Source organism: Bombus impatiens, unplaced genomic scaffold (genome assembly GCF_000188095.3).
Source record: "Bombus impatiens unplaced genomic scaffold, BIMP_2.2 scf_0197, whole genome shotgun sequence".
Lineage (NCBI taxonomy): Eukaryota > Metazoa > Arthropoda > Insecta > Hymenoptera > Apidae > Bombus > Bombus impatiens.
Window position 1 is genome coordinate 1,562,018 of NT_176616.1, and position 18,611 is coordinate 1,580,628.

The window sequence follows — 18,611 nt, forward strand, 5'->3', positions numbered from 1 at the left end:
AGGTGCCGATATTCCGGTCACCTGCCAAAATCGCTCCGAGTTATGTCGGTAGCGTTGCGACCAAGAGAGCCGCAGCTGTTCCGGGCTAACAATTTTTTTAACCGAGTCACCTCCCTTGGTTCGCTTTAATTGACGATCACCGACGCAGCCGGATCGATTAACGTCACCTCGTAAATGCATATTTTGTCATTTATGCGGCTCGAATGTGCCGCTAACTAAAGGGTATCGGCGCGTTCGGTTATTATTTTATTGGATTAATGAAAACCTAATGGAAATTTTTGAAAGAAACGGCTCATCGGTTATGTGAATGAAAAGCGGTGGTTTCAGTAAAAAAACTACGTCGAAATTGTCATTGTCGAGTCGGTCGTAAACTCAGATGCAACAGCGAGGCGTCTCTTTAATTCTGAAACACGATTCTGGGTACATCTTCCGCCATAACATTTACCATAAGCTTTGACCCGAATATCTGTATATCGATAAACGGCCAACAGCTGCAACATTCTGCCAGAATTTGCATATTACGAGTACTACGAAAATTTGTTCGATTGTTAAAAGAAAGTCCAATATCGATGAGAATCGATAAAATTTACTCGAATCATCCGATCGACGCAATGAAGTCACAAAATAAAGCGAAGATACGATCGAAATTGGCGCGACTATTAAAATATTTTTCGGGGGGTTGCTTATTACGCGCGCGATTTCGATCGCTTAATCCCGTGGCAACCGGATCGATTATCAGCATCGCTCGGCTTCGAGTTTCATCTCTTTATTGCGGCTACTATGCCGGAGGCGAACAGACGTACAACCGCTATCATTTTCGTGAAAGCTGCTGGAACGAATGCCTTCTGGATCGGCCAGGATGGAGAAAGGTCGGACGCGGGATGAATCGGGATAACGGGATAACGTGGCTGGGTACGAACGGTTCGTTAAAGGAAAATAAAACACGAACAAGGAAGAGAGATTAAGGAAATGAGTTCTGGTGATCTAGAGGCGTGACGATAACAGGAACACGCCAATGTATGTATATCGAAGAGGCATACGGATGCGGATGCGGATGCGGATGCGATAGCTGCGGTCCAACCGTGCCACCTTTTGCGACTCAGATTTAGAAAGTGCCTGGTGACATTTTCCAACGCGTTGCATCGAGTGTCTGGGAATTTTATCTCAGTCAAATGATATAATAGTCAACTCGTATATTTTACAGCTGCGATGTATCGTTCATGAGAAAGTTTGTTGTTAGATTATTCGTGTTAATTGGCATGGTAACATTTTGTTTTCTTAGTAACTCGATTAAATTTGTTCGCAAAGTGAACGGTAATTTTTATGTGAGGAAATTTAAAGTACAGTCAATTCATATATATAACAGTATAATAGTACGTAAGTATATAAATAACGCGGCTAACTAAAAAGAGGCAGCTACTGTTCGATTTGAAAAAATAAAAGTCATCTTGAAAGTTGAAAGATACATCCACCTAGAAGAAACTGCTGTTCATCGTAAGTACTCTCATTCGAAACAGATTGATCGTGGACTTATTCATTTATTGAAGAAACTCACTCGAAGAGATGACTTGATCGTTTACGAAACTTTGTAAATTTATTACCTACTTTCAGAAAACTTGCGTTTGTGAACCAGACAACTTGTTCAAGATCGAGAAATTACCATTAGAATAGACTTGTCATGTTCCTCTTGCGTGCTCTTCAAATATATCTAATAATTAATTTCACAGTTTCTCGTGGAAGTTAATCAAATTAATCGAAGACAATTCGCGCTAATTAATCAAAGACAACAAACCTTCACCCATGCGTTATGAAGAAGCCGGTCAATTTTAGATAACCCTGTGATCTCCAGCTTTCTCAACTTTCGAATTTGTTTCAACCCCCACGCGTGATCGTGTCATCCGGTATCGAGAGAGGCATCGATGCGCTTTTCAATAGCAGAGGCGGTACGTTCTGCGTGCGCGGCCGAAGGTCGTCGTAATTTAGCATATAATAGACGAGTGCCCTGGAAAAAGGACGAGAGAGGGACACAGGAGGAAGAAGAGCGCGCTAAAGACGAAGGCCGCCGGGAGAACGAGCACGTTGAGCGAGATGAAAGAAAGAGAGGAGAAAGGTGGAAAGAGAGAGAGAAAGAGAGAGAGAGATAGAGATAGAAAGGGAACAAGAGCTGGAGAGCTCCGTTCTTCGTGTACCTCGATGGTGCGTTATGGCACAACGAGGGGGAAATACCGACGTAGGTATCCGGTGCCCCCTCAGGCCGGTTCCCATACCTTCCACGGCGATAACATATAATAACGACGGCCTGGTGGAGGCCCGTGGGCGATCTGACTTCAGCGGGGAAGAGAGAAAGAGAAAATACCGCGGGGTAGGTACGACGATAGCGTCGTATAGACGTGTATACGGGCCGAGAGACGATCCTCCGTCTCTTTTACTCTGCCTCGCTCTGTCTCGTTCTTCTCGACGGTACCGCGAAAGTCGAGACCGAAGGATGAGAAGGTTGCTCGCCCGAGAAAATGAAAATTCTGTGAATCCTGGGTCGGAAATTCTCCGTTTCAAAAAGAAGAACATTATCGAATATTAGTTGCTCGTTGCCGCGCCATGAGTTTTATAGCGAACGTCTATCTTTCGTCAAGGAGGTAGAACCGAATGCAGCGTTTTTTTGCGTTCCGACTGCTGGTCGTAAACAAGTTGTAACGTAAGGGAGGGTATGTACTAGAAATTCTGCTATGGCAGAATTGTTGCTTTTAGATTATTTCTTTAGAAATTGTAAGGTGTCACACTTAGGTCTTTCGAGTTTGGCGCGATTTCTGTGTATTTTGAATATGTAACAAACTCTGTAAAAGTTCACTGAAATATTTTCGAGTATGCCGTTTAAGGACATATAAGGTTCGGATGGTCGAGAAAGTTAAAGGACCTCCTTATTTTCGATGAAGTTTTACGATATACGTAGTGATCAAAATCGGTACTCTATCGGGGTTACGAGAGACAGCAGCGTCTGTCGTTATCACGATCCAAGGTAAAATCCAATTATGATTCAAATTTCTACTAAATTTCGATTTGATGGAAAACAAAGATTCTTCTGTGCATCGTACGATATAAAACACACGATCGTTTCATAGACGACCACTCCGTTTCCTTATTAAAACGTACAATGGACGATGCTGACGTAGCGAAAAGGAGGCCAGGCTGGAAGATGAACAAGATGACGAAGAAGAGAAGAAGAAACGAAGGTGAAGCTGATGGTGGTGGATAGGAGAGGCGAGGTTGGTGTTGAGAGGTGAAAAAAGCGAGAAAGTACGGACGAGGAACAAAAGGGGAAAGAAGGGCAGGATGTATGTGCCAGAAGGCCAAGAGCGCGTTGTTCGTGGGGATCCTGGCTTGGAAAGGGTGGGTGTGCGGGGGAGGAAACGGTACCACGGGCGGAGGACGAGCGCCGTGATTACCTGGGGCGATTTCTTGGGCCCACCGACCGGCCGAGGTCCGATCCCGGGTCAGATCCGCTCGCTATGGGAAAACGCTAAACGATCGGCTCACATCACTCAGATTCCTGCTCTGCTTTTGGTATACACACACAACTATAATCTTCTTATGTGCGTGTGTGCGACGTGAACAACCGTGACTGACTTTATACCAGCGTGATTATGTAGATGCGTGAATACGCTGCTCAAATCGTGGCCCCTGAAGCTGTCTTGATCTACCTTTTCTTGATTACTTTCGCTGTGATACTCTGCTTGCGTCTACGTGAATGTTTGGATAGCTGGAGCTACCGCTTTTGGCGTTTGTTTGATATTTTATGGTAAATTGCAAAGGAAAAAGGGATCTAATTTTAGGGGTTTGTAGTTGTTAGCTAAAACGACAGATATTTAAAGGATATTTAATCAACGTAAATCGCAAAAACAACTCATTCGATGTAAAATCTGTCTCCATAAGTGAGTAGTACTACTACTACTACTATTACTATTACTGCTACTATGTATGATTAAGTATTTTTCGTTGCTCTCAATGAATACTGCAAGCCTCAAATCTTTTTTACAACAAATGTTAAGTATCTGACTTTATAACAAGTTTGGAGCGTAAAATATTTGTAAATAAAATAACAAAATCTATTAGTGTCCAAAATCTCAAGCGAACCAACGATCCGAAGATTCTACAATCTCTTTATTACAACTTTCTTCGTCTAATCAAAGTTTAAAGCCTTCTACATACCTCTCTTTTTTAATTCTTTTTCTGTACTATCTATAAATGTTCTTTGTAATACTAGCACGTGATTCGCAAACTCTGCTTTTGTCGACAATCGTTTCTCATTCCTCTCTTTCGTAAATATATTTGTCTTTTTTTGTATCCGCTCCACGAACGAGAATTCACTTTTCTTTTGTTACAATCAATGGCTTATAAACTTGTTTTACATTCTTTGTTCCAGCGTGGAAAGTTAACAATAAGAGTCACTCGAGCTTGGTAATACTACACGGTTACAAGCTGGTACCAGAGGTGCATAAAATATATGCCGTCGTTCGGTGCATGCGAACGACAATGGACTCAGGAGTTCACATGTGTGTATGTGTGCATGAACGAAACGTCTCGACCAATACAGGATCGCTTTGTCAGAGTTGGGCAAATTGCACGTGCTGGACTGAAGGGCGAGGAAACGAGGACTAGCTGGATCTCTATGGGATAGCCCGAGGGCCTTGCTAAGTCTTCAACAGGACTCTCCGGCCCGGCAGGATGATGGACGATGTTTTAGGGATTACGTGATACCGGAAGCGCAAACTAATGATCGGCGGTTACGTAATTTCTGAAAATATCTGACGGAAAATCATGCTGGCCCCGCGGATTAGTTTTAGAATAGAACGACTTGAATACGTGGTTAATACGATGACGTCGTTGAGTTCTGTTCAGAGTGGATAAATCCTTTGACTTTATGCTGCAATTGATGTTTCATCGTTGAAGAATAAATAAAATTTCCAAGTTTACAAGGCTTTTTATACTTACGTGACTGGATCGCTTTTATAAGAACAGCGTAGAAAAAATGAATATGATAAAATAAAAAACGGATATACAAGTAGTTTTTTTGTTGCGAACTTGTTGTATTCAACGGAGGGAATGTTTAATTCTGCAGAATAATTCATTGAATTTATAAATTGATCGAACGACTATTCAAATGCATTTTAACAGATACATTCTTTAATTTCAATGAACAGTTAAAAATACATGTATCCAGGAGACCTCAACGACTCCGGAGACTCTGAATATCCTAAAGAAGCGAAAGATGCTAGAGTGTGAAGATTTCTGAGACTCTAGAAATAATTGGAACGATCAACCAATTGAGAATGGGAGACCAATGACCTATAATAGATTTGGGAGGTTCCATAGTCACGAAAGATTCTGAATACCTGGAAGATTGTAGGAATTCTAGAAATCCTAAATCCTCCGTGGACCTTGACACTTCTACGGACTCTGAAGGTTCAGAAAATCATGTGACTTCAAAAATCCTGAATCGTAGAGATCACTAGTGAAGGATCCTAAAGAGGAGGATCCCAGAGGATTCCTCTAGAATCCAACAGGCGTCACAACGTCTTCGTATCATTTCCATCAATTGATTTCTATCTCGATTCCGAATATTCTCCATACTAGAAATTTATCTGAAATCTTTTATAGAAATATGAGATTTTCCATTTTCAGTTAAACGCTTCATAAATAAACAGTCGATAGAAGATAAGAGCAATTCCATAGATTTAATCTCTAATAACTCAATGCTATTCATTATAAATTTCTGAAGGTATTATCGTACATTCAAGAATTCCTAAATTGTTTCCGTAGACATTAAACATAGTATTATGATTAATATAAAGCTTCATTTGATATTTATGATGCCATCAAGAGGAGTAACTTTCTGTTGCAATATCCGACTATAATATGGAATTGTGTGTACATATAATCATTTTTTCCGTCTGTTTCAGTAAAGCTTGATTTAGGAACCATATTCAACGAGGCGAGGGTTTGCGAGTGGTTATCCCGTAACTTGCTCATGGTCGTAATCTTATCTATTCATCATCGCAATCATTATGGTTGCTGTCCATTGTCGTTCATTTCTCGAAGAGTGGCGTATAAATCCTTGTAGGTGTCTCAGGTTGGGAAACGACTATCTTCGATGCGATCTCCTGCGATTCCGTTATGTGTCGACGATAATTTACCTGGCGTAAATCAATTTTGCGAGTAACACAGGGGTACCGGATTATTTTTCACCGTTTCAATATCACTTCTGCGGGATTGTTATCGTTAGATATCTTTTCTTCCAATCAAATAGAGAATTTTTATTTTTCAAAAGGAGATATCTATCTTCGAAAGTAATATTCTTTGAATTTTCTTCTATGAGGGAAATTTCTCGGAAGAAACGCACAGAACAAATTTTTTAATTCAAATGTATACGATGTTAATTTACAAGTTTGTAGCTTTTGTCAATTTTGTACAAAAATATTGTAATAGCTTGGTTCGTATGATCTTTAACTATGTATTTTTCTTGCAAGTTAATGTCGACATAGCAGTCGCTCATTAAAATGTTTCAAGCGAGTCGCGTTGCAGCGTTGAATTAAATCGAGTTAGATGTTTTAAGCGCGATTTGCCCTGCGTTTAATGGGTGAAAGGTGTAACTTACTTATCATACAATGCGCTATGCATTGGAACGATCGCGACTTTTACTGCCTTTCGCTGTTGTGTTCTTCTTTTTTGCTTCGAGCGTATGTAAAATGCATACGATGGTTACACCAGGAAGTGAATAACTTATATCTGTAAGACTAAAGAAAGGATGCTTTCATTTCCTTCTTGTTAATTTTATTTCAATCAAACAACTTTTGTATTTTACTAAGTAGGTACATATTTTGAATTTTTATCCGCTATGAATAAAATTCATTCACGAGTATATTCATTATTCATTTAATCTATCTGAACTCGACGAAGGATAAATAATTCATATAATAGAAGTTCACTGATTTTCCTTCCACGTTCAAACAAACGAATTGCTCTAGCATGAGTCCAGCTAACCGATCTCCAACTAAAATTTCCTTCCAATACACGGCGATCTACTGTATGCGTTAAATATAATTAATAATTCGCTAATCACTTTCCTCAATATCGTATTTTCTATTAACCAGATCGTTTCTTAATTAGAAATTGCTATAATCACGGTCATTGCAAATAAACAAAAAGAAACCATATTCAGCTATGTGTAGCCGTGTCCAATTATGTTTTATAATCTTCCGAACTGTAATACAAATTTAACACATATGAAACAACACGTAAGAAAATAGGGGCCCGCTAAACGAGGATATTATGTCGGATCAGTTCTCTCGTATATTTCTCCTCTTCCTCTCAAAACTGAACAGTAAATAATTGCTTTATGCAATAATTTCCATAATTAGGCCGATACATTCCTCGCAGACAAATTGAGTCGAGCAAGCTCTGCTCGTATAAAGTGGTAAAAGTAGAAAATACCGATACAAGGTGTTTAAAGAAACGAAATAGAAGAAAAGAGTAACGTGTAACACGGTAGTAGAAATTCCTTTAGCATATTTCCATCGGATCATTCTCACGAAAGACCTTGTCGCGCGATTCTGTCGCGTTCCTATTCTAATAGCGATACGATCGAGCGTACGGTAATCTGGCGATACTTTCGACAAAACAATAAGGTCGACGGCGTATAATGAAGGAGGAAGGTGCAATGGAGCGTGTCGAAGGAGATGGCGGAGAGGTTGCCAGGCGGTTTTCTACGATATATCCACGGGCTGATTGGCCTCACTTCTCCGGCTCTTTTCTCTCGATTCTTGTGCGTCACGTCGCGACACTTATCCTCGCCTGTCGTTTACCTTCGCTTGCAGCGTTCCCACCGATTAAAATCCAAACGAACGATGCGAATCTGACCGCTGATCGATCGAAAACGAAGCCAAGCTACGTCACGATGGTTCGATCAACCGCGAAACCAACCGCGACAGGAGTCAAATCCAGTTTTATCCGTTCGAATCTCGTCTCTTTGGTCTGCTCCTCTTATCTTCTATACTTCATTAACCGTGTTATCGCGTAATTGATACGAACTGGCGGCAAACGATCCATGTTGTTTAATCCATCGCGTTATGACGAGTCGAGTTATGTCCGTGATAAGGATTGTAGTTTTAATTTAATAAAGATCACATGTTCTTACACGTTGCTGGATCGCTACCAAAAAGTCGACATCCACGATTTTCCTCGTTGGTATCGCGAGGACCATATCTCATGAAATTAACAAACCAGACAGTTTGCTTAACGAGGCTCTCTTATGAACATTCGCAAGCTCATCGCGGTCGAAGAAGGAAAAATCGAGCGCCAGCGACTCGGTTAATGATTCCGTTAACGATAGTAGGCATTCGCTTGCCAATTAGAATTAACTTTGCCATGAATTCGCTCGGTTTCGCTGGATCCTATGCAGCGCGGACGACTTAATGATTCTCTTAACCCTAGCCAAGGCACCGGATATCCATCCACGTCCAGGTTAGTTAGCTTACGGACGGTGGATCGTAACGAGCATCGGCAGAATATCGTCGGACGAGCACGTAACTGTATCGCGGTGCCATTTTATGGTCTACCGTGTTACGCTACCATCCGAAAGGTAACCACCGTGAGAGGAACTAAAGAAAGGCGCGATGCTCGACTCAAATCGAAATTTATTAACGTCGAGTCCGATGAACTGGTGATTTATCACGTTGTCGATCGATGAGATCTGTTTGTGTACTCGTGCGTGTAGATTCAGTAGGTTGATACACTCAACGAAGTAAAGTTAATGAAAAGACGCCAAAGAGCTGTGTTGCACGTCCGTTATACTCAGGTATCTCGCGAAATTCAACATCGATGGAATTGTTTGATTTCTCAGGTGTTGGACTCGAGGAAGATTTTTGTAATCGAGGGATTGGGAGGATGGTTCGAAGAGATTAAAGTCTCTTCTCGGTACAAAGTGTGGTTGTGCTTTCACGTTACGTCTCTTTTATGCATAAAGTACACGGGTATACCGCAAATAGCCTTTGGACACTGTCGAGCATAGTAACGGTGTGCCTGATTGCGAGCGATATGTTCCCTGAGATATTGCCTGCTACGAACATCCTGGAGCGTTGTCGATGGTCACGTTTCCGCGATCCGGACATCACGCTCCCTTTCTACTCTCTCGCGGCGGAATTCTTCGGACTGTGGAAACGGTTTTCGCGCGGACGCGGAGCCGCTTTGATGCAAAATGTTCGGTTTCCGAGGTTTATATATGTAGACAATTTATTCGCCAGTTTCATCCTAGCATTCGCAGTGATATTTGTAAATAGTTCAAAAGGATAAAAATTGAAATAGGATGCGGAAGACGTAATTTATTTTCGAAAAATCGTTCTCTCTAAGAACGATATTTTAAGATTATAAAGTTCTAAATACGATAGGGAAGATTTCACATTATCGAGACCTTAGTATCTCAAGCACAATATTTTATTCCCAAGCGATAAAAGCCCTCCAAACACGGTGGATAAAAGATAACATGTTCTCGAGAGCTTGCTTATTTCATGTACGATATTTATTGCGAAACAATAAATTTCGAAATATGAAAGAGAAGGGCTAACTTATTTTCGATAGATCGTTAGTTTAAGTACGATATTTTTTAATTGGAAACGGTAAAAATTCCAAATAAGATGCGGAGCAACTAGTCTACATACTTTCGAAAATTCTCTGTCTCAAGCACAATATCGCACAAATTTCCAAACACGATGGAGAGGTACTAACCCATTTTCGAGATCTCGCTATCTTAAGCACGATATTTTAATGGCTAACGACACACAAGTGTCGATTTCAACTTTCCCATCGGAATGCCGTCTCGACCGTCTCGATCGTTCGTAAAAATATCTATCTCGCATTCATTATCGCAGATTTCACTTTTCAGCGCGTAATATATTAGAACGACAGCAGCGTATCCGTTCGAGGATCGAGATCTGCGAACTTTCCACGAAATTATTCTAGTCTTCATCCCTTTGCTTCACGCTTGACAGAACATTTCTCTGTATATCAAAGGACAATGATGTTTAAGCTTCTCGTGGTTCTCGAAAACAAACGAGAAAAATATTTTTAATATTTTAGACAAATCTTGAGCGACAGAATCTTCAAATCAAAATCTATCGAAATCGTCTCATATGTTTCTCAAATTTCAGAATTTTTTTAACGATGGAGAAGTGCGATTTAGTTGAGAAACGATCGAAAGAGCGCAATTGTATATGCATTGTACCACTAGTCTCGCAAGGATCAAGTAGTGTATGTACTTACTTGGTGAGAGTTTCGAGCGAGGACGTGTATATCGTGCCACCTACGTCGATGTGTACCGGCGCCGTGTATCTGGAAGCGGCGGCCACGCAGGGTATTCCGGTCATCTTCTGGTTATAAGCTGGTGCAGCCGGTGTCGGTGGCGTCGGCGACGAAGAATTCGACATTGTGGGCGACGTGGCCGGCGAACTGCTTGGCGACAGCAATCTGAGAAAGATACTTTCGACATTAGCCACCATCAGGCCGTGTTCCTTCTACGAGGCTTCGAAATTGTTGCCTCAATAATTTAGGAAAGGGTAAGGTTAAGGGTAAAAAATCGCTGTCTTAAAATTTTTGAATATAGGGTGTAGGATATTAATTACTCGCATTAAATTAATTCTAGTTTTTGTAGAATATGTAATGTTTTTAATGAATAGTTTGCAACTAGCTAGTAGTTAATTGCTTGAATTTTTTGATATTTAGACTTTATAGAATACGATAGACTTTTAAAATGATTTCTTATAGTTGCTTTTCTCTAATGTTCAATTGCTTGCAACTACCTTGTAGTTAATTGATTTATTAATAGTTACCGAGAAGGAAGACATTATCGTTTCCATTGTAAAGATTTATGCGTTCGTGTAATTCTCGTTACATTCTACGACCGATTGTTAGATGTTACGTAAGATCGAAGAATTTCAATTGCACGGAGGCGTATCATTTTCTCGATGTTCTACGGTATATTACGCTTTGCTCTTTAAGAGTATAACTTGAACGTGGTTCTATTTACCTCATTTTAATTTGAGCGCTAGGGAACATATTGCGTTGTGCCAGCTCCGCCTTCGCCTCCTTTCCGTCGGCCTCACATTTCCGTCTGTAATTAAAAATCCACGTAACGTAATCTTGCACACTAATACATCTAGCATGCTAAAAAGAAATTTTATGTTACAAAAACCACAAGAGTAGTAAAATCTCTTTTCCTGGAATTATCAAATATTAGGTTGTGTAATAAGCTCATTCACGTTTCCTTAAAAGTGCGCAAGAAGTGTTATTACCTTCCTATGTAGTCTGTTTAATCAAGAAGTATTTATTTCATATCTCTATAAATATATCTTTCATCAGAAAATTAAATATGTATATCTTAATATACTTTAAATAATTTGCATAATATTTTCCGACATATATATACACTAGTGAAGGGAAAACAAATTTATTACTCAACTTAGTACCAACGTTTTGTTTCAAAATCTCTTCAGACAGAATTCTGTACCCGAGCAGAAACTCTAAAACAGTAGCCAACAGACTTCGTAGTAAATCGAAAAAACGAATTCCAAAACACGACATAAACAAATGGTAACACGTTTCAGCCAGCTTTCTCCGGCGAGGTATCAGCGTTTTCTTCTTCTTTTCCACCCTACCCTGTGCTCTCGCTTATCTCTCGTTCTAAATTCCGACCGATTGGCTTTCCATCGTACGAATCCAGAAACTATCGAGGAAAATGTGACTTTTCCCGAAATCGGCAATAGTTGCTGCGGCGACTATTTTTTAAAACGCGAACTATTTTTTATCTACGAACGATGATGATTTTTGTTATGTTTTTAATTAGTTGAGTATTTTAATATGAAATAGTTGAAAAGGATAAATTTGCCGGGTTTTATCGAAAGATACAACTAATGTACGCTATTTGAAACTTTTGAAATATTTAGCAGAATGATATAAATATATATTTAACTTCAAAACCAAATAAATGCATACTTTTGTTAGAATATAGTACATTGACAGTAATAAATGGCAGAATTTCTCTGCTATAAAAGTTAGAAAATATAATTTATTACTATACCACAGACATGAATCCAAATATGTATATGTATATTTCTATGGACACTAAGAAAATAGAACTTAAATGCAGATACATTTCATCTTCTAAATATAATATCTACCAGGTATTTTGAAGATTTTCTACTAACAATCTCTACGCTTCTGTCCGAGCAAATCTCCCATAAACACACGTACACCCGTATTCCACTTGTCATACGCAGACACGTGCGAGTGTGTATGTGGTTTCCGATCATCCTTTTTCCCCGACGTTGAAACCGCGACGATGGACGCCGCCATTTAGAAGTCAAAACAGCGCTGCACACGCTGACATTAGCGCGGAACTTTCCCTCTAACGAGGTCGCGTGATTCCAAGCGGTACTCGACGCGGCTCGATTTAATTTATTGATCCTCGCGGTTGGTCGCCGACGACGATAACGCTGATCTAGCGGGTCATTGTTTTCGGTCTAGCCGTTGACCCGGAAAGTTTTCGAACGTTACCACACGCGCTACCGAGCCACTACAACGATTTTCATATGTATTAATAAGGCAATTAACGGCGAAACAATATTTAACGAGCACCGTTGGCCGAGGGAAAACCAAACTCGCCGTGGTCCGACGAATGAGAAAAGTGGAAGGGATGGTCGGTCTGGTCGGCGGTTTGCGAACAGAGAACCCTGACTCATTTCCAGCCTATGTACACACTGCGATTCTGCTCGCTTTGTTCTAAAGTTCTCCTCTGTTCGCCGCGCGGAATCCTTCCGGTTCGGATGACGATACGCGGATTCGTTGAGAATTCTGAGTACAACCAGATATATATTTAACAAAAAAAAATTAATAAATAGCAATCTTTCGATGAGTTTAGAAAAATGTTCTATTGTATTTATTCGGAGCATTTGTCAAATTTCGCTTCGTACTACTTAAAATTCTCTTTAGTCCGTATTTAAATCCAATACTATCACTATTGTGGTGGTAGTGACAGACTGGTTTTTATCTTTTGAAGAGAAATAGCTAGAGAATAAACGAGAGGAATAGGCTATAGAGATAGAGTTTATGTAGGTGGTAATGCAACGAGGGAAGGTTTACAAGGTACTAACATTGTCGTTGCTTCGAGAGTATGCAAGTGGATCATGGATTGTTCATTCAGTTCTAAGTTAGTTTAGAAATACGTTTGGAGATATTGGAAAGTGGTGAACAAGATACGAATGAATTTATGGGCGAAATCAACTTAACCGTTTAAGGTTGAGTGTTATCAGAAGTCGTAGGAGGAAATGGTAAAGATACAGTTCACTGTTTCTGGATATCTGTTAGCGTCGTTACACGAGAAATTTATCTGCGTGTATAACTGTGAATCTATCGAAGTTAAAAAATATTTCGGCGATCTTTTGGTGTGTTTGATCGTTCACATTAATTTTTGTTATTTAGAAACGAATAAAGTTCACGTTAATATTGTTTCACGCAACTTTTGTATTTAGTGTTTTGTATTTAATACAAATGATATAAGTTAATGTTATCAGTTTTCATATACTTGTTTGTTTCTTTAACTTCTCACGCAGCTGAAGATTCTGGTATTTATCGTGTACCCCGTGACTGATTGTGTTCCACTGACGTTCTTAAAATATGACTTCACGGTTAACAGGTAAGATTGATTTATTGTACTAAGGCCACACGCTGCAACGTATACAAATCCTTCTCCCCGATATTGGTTTGGTGTTTTAAGTTAAGCGAGTTAATCTTCAATCGGTCTTTTCTTACAACGATGCAAATTCCGAGATAAATTAAAAAAAGAAAACAGTTTTTGCAACATCGTCCCTTTTTCCAGCTTTTCGATCTATGGAGTTGATCAATGTGGTTTCTCAATGCCTCAGCTGCGGCTGGCATACTACTGTGGTAACAGTCGTGCTTTAACTACTCGGACATACAAACGACAGACCGCAAAAGTCTAATTACTAATTACCAACGACGACACAAAACCCTTGCCACAAGGATGGCGCGAGCTTAAATCAACCGCAACATCACCCCGATGTAGTCGCTTGTGTTCGAGTCTCCGCGAGTTCCAGCTCGCCCTCCACGGCATAAATCATTACACGAGCTCTGTAACGTTAACCTCCGCCCGTATAAACACCAATAAATATGAGACTGTGTAACGTGGGGGGAGGAGGCGGGGGGGGGTGGGGGGGGGGGGGGGGGGGGGTATTAAAGAACCCTGGCCGAAGTACCATCAACCACGAAACTCGAGAAGCAAAGAAGGTTCTCGTCGTCGTGGCGATATTTATTTTCAGCCTGTGAGCCAGAGAGTTCCTGCGACGTCGATGGGGACGAAGGTAAGGCCAAGGGGACTGGTTTCTCTTTCCACCTCCTCCCCCACCTTTTTCCGCCTCCTCCAACTCTTCGTCTTCGTCTTCTTCTTCTTTTCTCCGCGGTGTACCAGCATGCGCTGCGGCGCATCGCCGCAGGGACCACGTGAAACGCGATGCAGCGCGTTTTCTTCGTCGCTCCGAGTGGAAGTCGTCGAGCGATCCGCATCCTCTCGGTGTAGTACACTGTTTGAAAACCGCTGTGTGACAGAGACAGGCTCGTATTTTCCTTTTTTTTTAAGCTTCTAAGTCCGTAGAGATTCTTCGTTAGAATATTATTTACCTATAAAATTGCTTAAGTACAATAGTTTCGAAGTCTTTAAGGATCCTTCATTAGAGTATGTATTATTTATCTATCTAATTATTTAAGTCCTTAAGGATCACTCGATAAAATTTTGTTTAACCGTTAGAATGATTTACAAGTAGGATAACGTGTAGATGAAAGATGTTTCTTTTTCTCTTTGCCATGCTGCAATTCGTCATCACCTTGAAACGTTTCCCACTTAAGCTTAGGAAAAAGCTCGGATTATTGAATTATCGTTGTCGAACTATGTATTCGAATTAGTACGGATTGGTCAAAATTTCGTAGCCATCTTCTTCTGGTGCAGCTCTTTGCGCGTTTCTTCGTTGACGGAGGGCGGCTACCATACAACAACCATGCTCGCCGCCCGGAGCGACGATCGACGGTTTCGCGCCTTTGACGTTTATGAATGTAGAGTAACGGTTGAATATATACGGTGTGGTTGTTTGTTTGGACCTGGTTGGTCCATATATTTTAATTGACACGCGGCCGCTGGAATCGGGGCGACGATAAATCCTCCAGGTAGGAGGGAATGCGCAGAGGGTTGCGTGGGGGGCGTGAAGTAACGCAAGGAGAGTTGTTAGCTGGAATAAGTGGCGAAGGTTGATTTTTTGGATGCTGATGGAACTGGTGGTAGATCGGTTGAAGAGATGTAACAATAGGTTTATGATTTCTTTGGTTTATGATTTGCGTAATTTATTTTATTTAGAAATTGTTGTGTATCATCGATGTGGTAAGTGCTTTTAGTTGATTTATTCGTAGCGAATCCGAATGAAGATTTAAGATATAATTTATTTAATTAGAGAGTTGATATTACGAGCGTATTTGTTACGAGCTTTCACTTGATTTATCGGTAATAAATTTCAAGGAAGCTGTAATATTCCATAATGTATATAATTAAAAAGCTGTTACCACAGTTGTGATAGGTAATTGCACGTGGTATATCGATCATGAATTTGGACGAAGATTCCATTTGTTTAATTTAAAATCCATATTAGACGAATGCGATAGATATTCGAGTTTGGTTTAGTGACGATGTTTTTGAAAAACGTAATATGTAATTCACTTCTCTTGGATTTATTGATGACGAATTGAAAAATTGATGGATTTAATATTATACAAATAGTTTTAACACGGTTCGAAGTGCAAACTAAGAAAAGAAGAACCGATTGTGAGTTGAAGAAGTTTTATGTTAGTATACATAACAACGATCGACCTTTGAATACCTTTGGGCGATCGATTAGCGTATGCAAATTCTATTAATACAAATACGCGTATGAACGTAGTTATAATTAACTTCGATCATAATTGCACATTAAATTGCGAATAAAAACAATGCAGAAATAATCAATTTCCTTAGCACTGTGCTCTAAATTTTCTTGTTTTCTAATTTTCTATTTTAATTCGACAGTTATGTAAGCGTAAACATTCAACTGCTCTTGTTTCGTTACGTTGCATAATTAATATTATATACTGGTACATAATCGCGATAAAATATGAACGAAGATAGGCAGAACTAGCCGGAGAAAGTGAAAGAACACCGCAGCAACGATTTCAGTAACAGCTGTCCCGTCGAGTTGGGGCCTTGAATCGCAAAAATGAACTTGTTTGAATAGCTGTGTGTATATTTGTGTGTTTGTGTGTGCGTGTGCATGCGTGTGGGTGTGTGTATTTGAGTGTAGAACGTATGGTCTAAATGAATGGGTCATCAATATGCATACAAATGTAGAATACAGACATGCATTAGGATAATGAACATGACGCCGCAGGGTGTTTGCTGAAGGACGCTTTAATGCGCCTAGACGACACGCATCATTGCAATACATGGACGACAGGAGCAATAAGGAAGCATGTACGTAAATTGTATTTGCTTGGTGATAAAATTAAAAGTCCTGGAAAGAAAGGCATTTCTAATAAAGCGAATGGTTTTCTGTAAGTAATATTGGGTTGTTAACATTCAAACTGAACTTACAGCGAAGGAAACGTAAATTAGTAGAAAACACACGTGTTTCTTGGAGAAGAGTTGAGTAAGAAATGTAGATCAGGAAATGGAGGACCTTTTGCTCAGACTATATTACAGAAATTACTTAAAGGAAGGAGTCAGTAAAGAAATTGTAATTTAATTATTTATCTGTACATTTTCTCCGAAGTAATTTCCTTCTTTCGTTTTTCTCTCATTCGAATAAAATATCAAACACACTTTTTCAATCGGAATAATTTTTCCAACATATAATTTCAGATTGAAATACAGAAACCTTCACCTTTAAATGATTAAAAACATGTTTCACGAGTCGCAGATGATACAGCGCTACATAAATATTCATAAATACGATGTATATGTTACATGAATAAATATCTTTCTTTGATCTTACTAATCCTCCGTTGAATTTAACTCGATTAAACTCACCAAGTGTATCCAGTCGCACAATCAGATTAACTCGAGAAAGCGACAAACAAGTGTACACGCGGAAGTGGATTCAGACCGCACAGAGCAGACCGCGATGCAGGAAGAGCGAACGATCTTCTTACGAAAAGATGGTAGTGGCCGCTTTGTGCGACGTTCTCCGTAACATTTGTGTGCACAACGGCGGCACCCTGCTCCAAGTGACCAGCTGCATGCACGTGTGCCAAGATGAGCTTCGCCGGAGGCTTCGACCGAAGAAGGGGTCTAACACGTTCTGAGGACACGCGCGTGTCCTCAGCGCGTGTACGACGTCGCAAACTAGAAGTCTGCCGGTAAGTTTGCGTGGACGTCCGATCGCCTGCAGGCATCGTCGTATGCAAATTCCCCTTGTTGCTGGGCAATCGAGCACGCGTTTCCGTAAAACGTATCGTTGCACGTGGAAATCCTGCCAATGGGACCGACCGCGTCGATACTATCGGCAATCATTACGAAAACGAACTTCTTCCTTTTTCTGCGTTTTCTTTTCCATTCGGAGTCCGATGAAGCGACGATTAACTCTTTTTTATCGAATCGCCTGTGGCCTTTGAGAATTGAAAGAAGAAATTACGACTATCACATCGATACATGTAATGAATCGAGCAGGCTATGTTTTCGTATGGAAATTTCGGGTTAATTGCGATTCGCTGTCGTCTCTTGTGATCGAACGACCGATGATTCTATGGCTCGTTTGTTTCCTTTAGCTCGTCGATGTTGTTACAATCAGTGTACGTATCGAGAAATAACGGAATGACCAACTGCGACATAATTTCGACAAACTGCGATAAAATTGTAAAATGTTGCATTAATTTGGTCGGGATGGTGACCTTTTCTTTATGTGACTTCATTATAAATGGTTCATCACCGGTGGGGTGGAACGCGATGTCGGCCTCGTCTGAATAATATTTGTAATGGAATGGTATTTTTGTGATCGTTCGTTACCTGCGGCAGCAACATTATCACGATAATCATTTGTTTGATGACATCGACAGAATCGTAACGTTAAATTAAATAACGTATGTGGTGATGTTCAAATATTTCTTTATATCTTTGATTCACGATTCGTAAGATTAATATTCGGAAAGAGTAATTGTTAATAATTACTAGTAACAACTATTGTTGCTTCTTCGTATTAGACGATCCTTTATATGTACTTCAATTCCTAGAATTGTAGTATCTTCGTTGTCTAATCTATAATTTATTATAACCGATTGGTAATGTTTTCATAAATATTCAAATATATACTTTCTTTTCACAGTCACAGTTTCATAATTATTCTCGTTGATTTGCTTTATAACTAAACGCCTAGTTCTTTCTAGCTACTAAACTATCCTTTTCCTACGTATGATCTCTTTGCATTTTTATTCAGTCTTCAACTCTCAATTTCAAATTTTAACAAAAGTCGTCATTTCGAATC

The 18,611-nt window shown here is 39.9% G+C and overlaps 1 protein-coding gene across 3 annotated transcripts in view; it reads right to left on the reverse strand.

Annotated features, from left to right (window-relative positions):
- LOC100746963 (BTB/POZ domain-containing protein KCTD1) overlaps positions 1 to 18,611 on the reverse strand; it is a 40,651-nt gene that overhangs the window by 5,404 nt on the left and 16,636 nt on the right. Inside the window, exons 1-4 of one of the 3 annotated variants that reach the window (XM_033319605.1) lie at positions 17,162 to 17,422; positions 11,586 to 11,849; positions 11,072 to 11,155; positions 10,309 to 10,512 (exon numbers count right to left, since the gene is read on the reverse strand). In XM_033319605.1, the coding sequence (XP_033175496.1) occupies positions 10,309 to 10,512; positions 11,072 to 11,100 (233 nt within the window). In that variant the 5' untranslated portion in view covers positions 11,101 to 11,155; positions 11,586 to 11,849; positions 17,162 to 17,422. Of the gene's footprint in view, positions 1 to 10,308; positions 10,513 to 11,071; positions 11,156 to 11,585; positions 11,850 to 17,161; positions 17,423 to 18,611 lie in introns of those variants that run through there. The other 2 variants (XM_033319606.1, XM_003487744.4) reach the window with 2 other exon arrangements.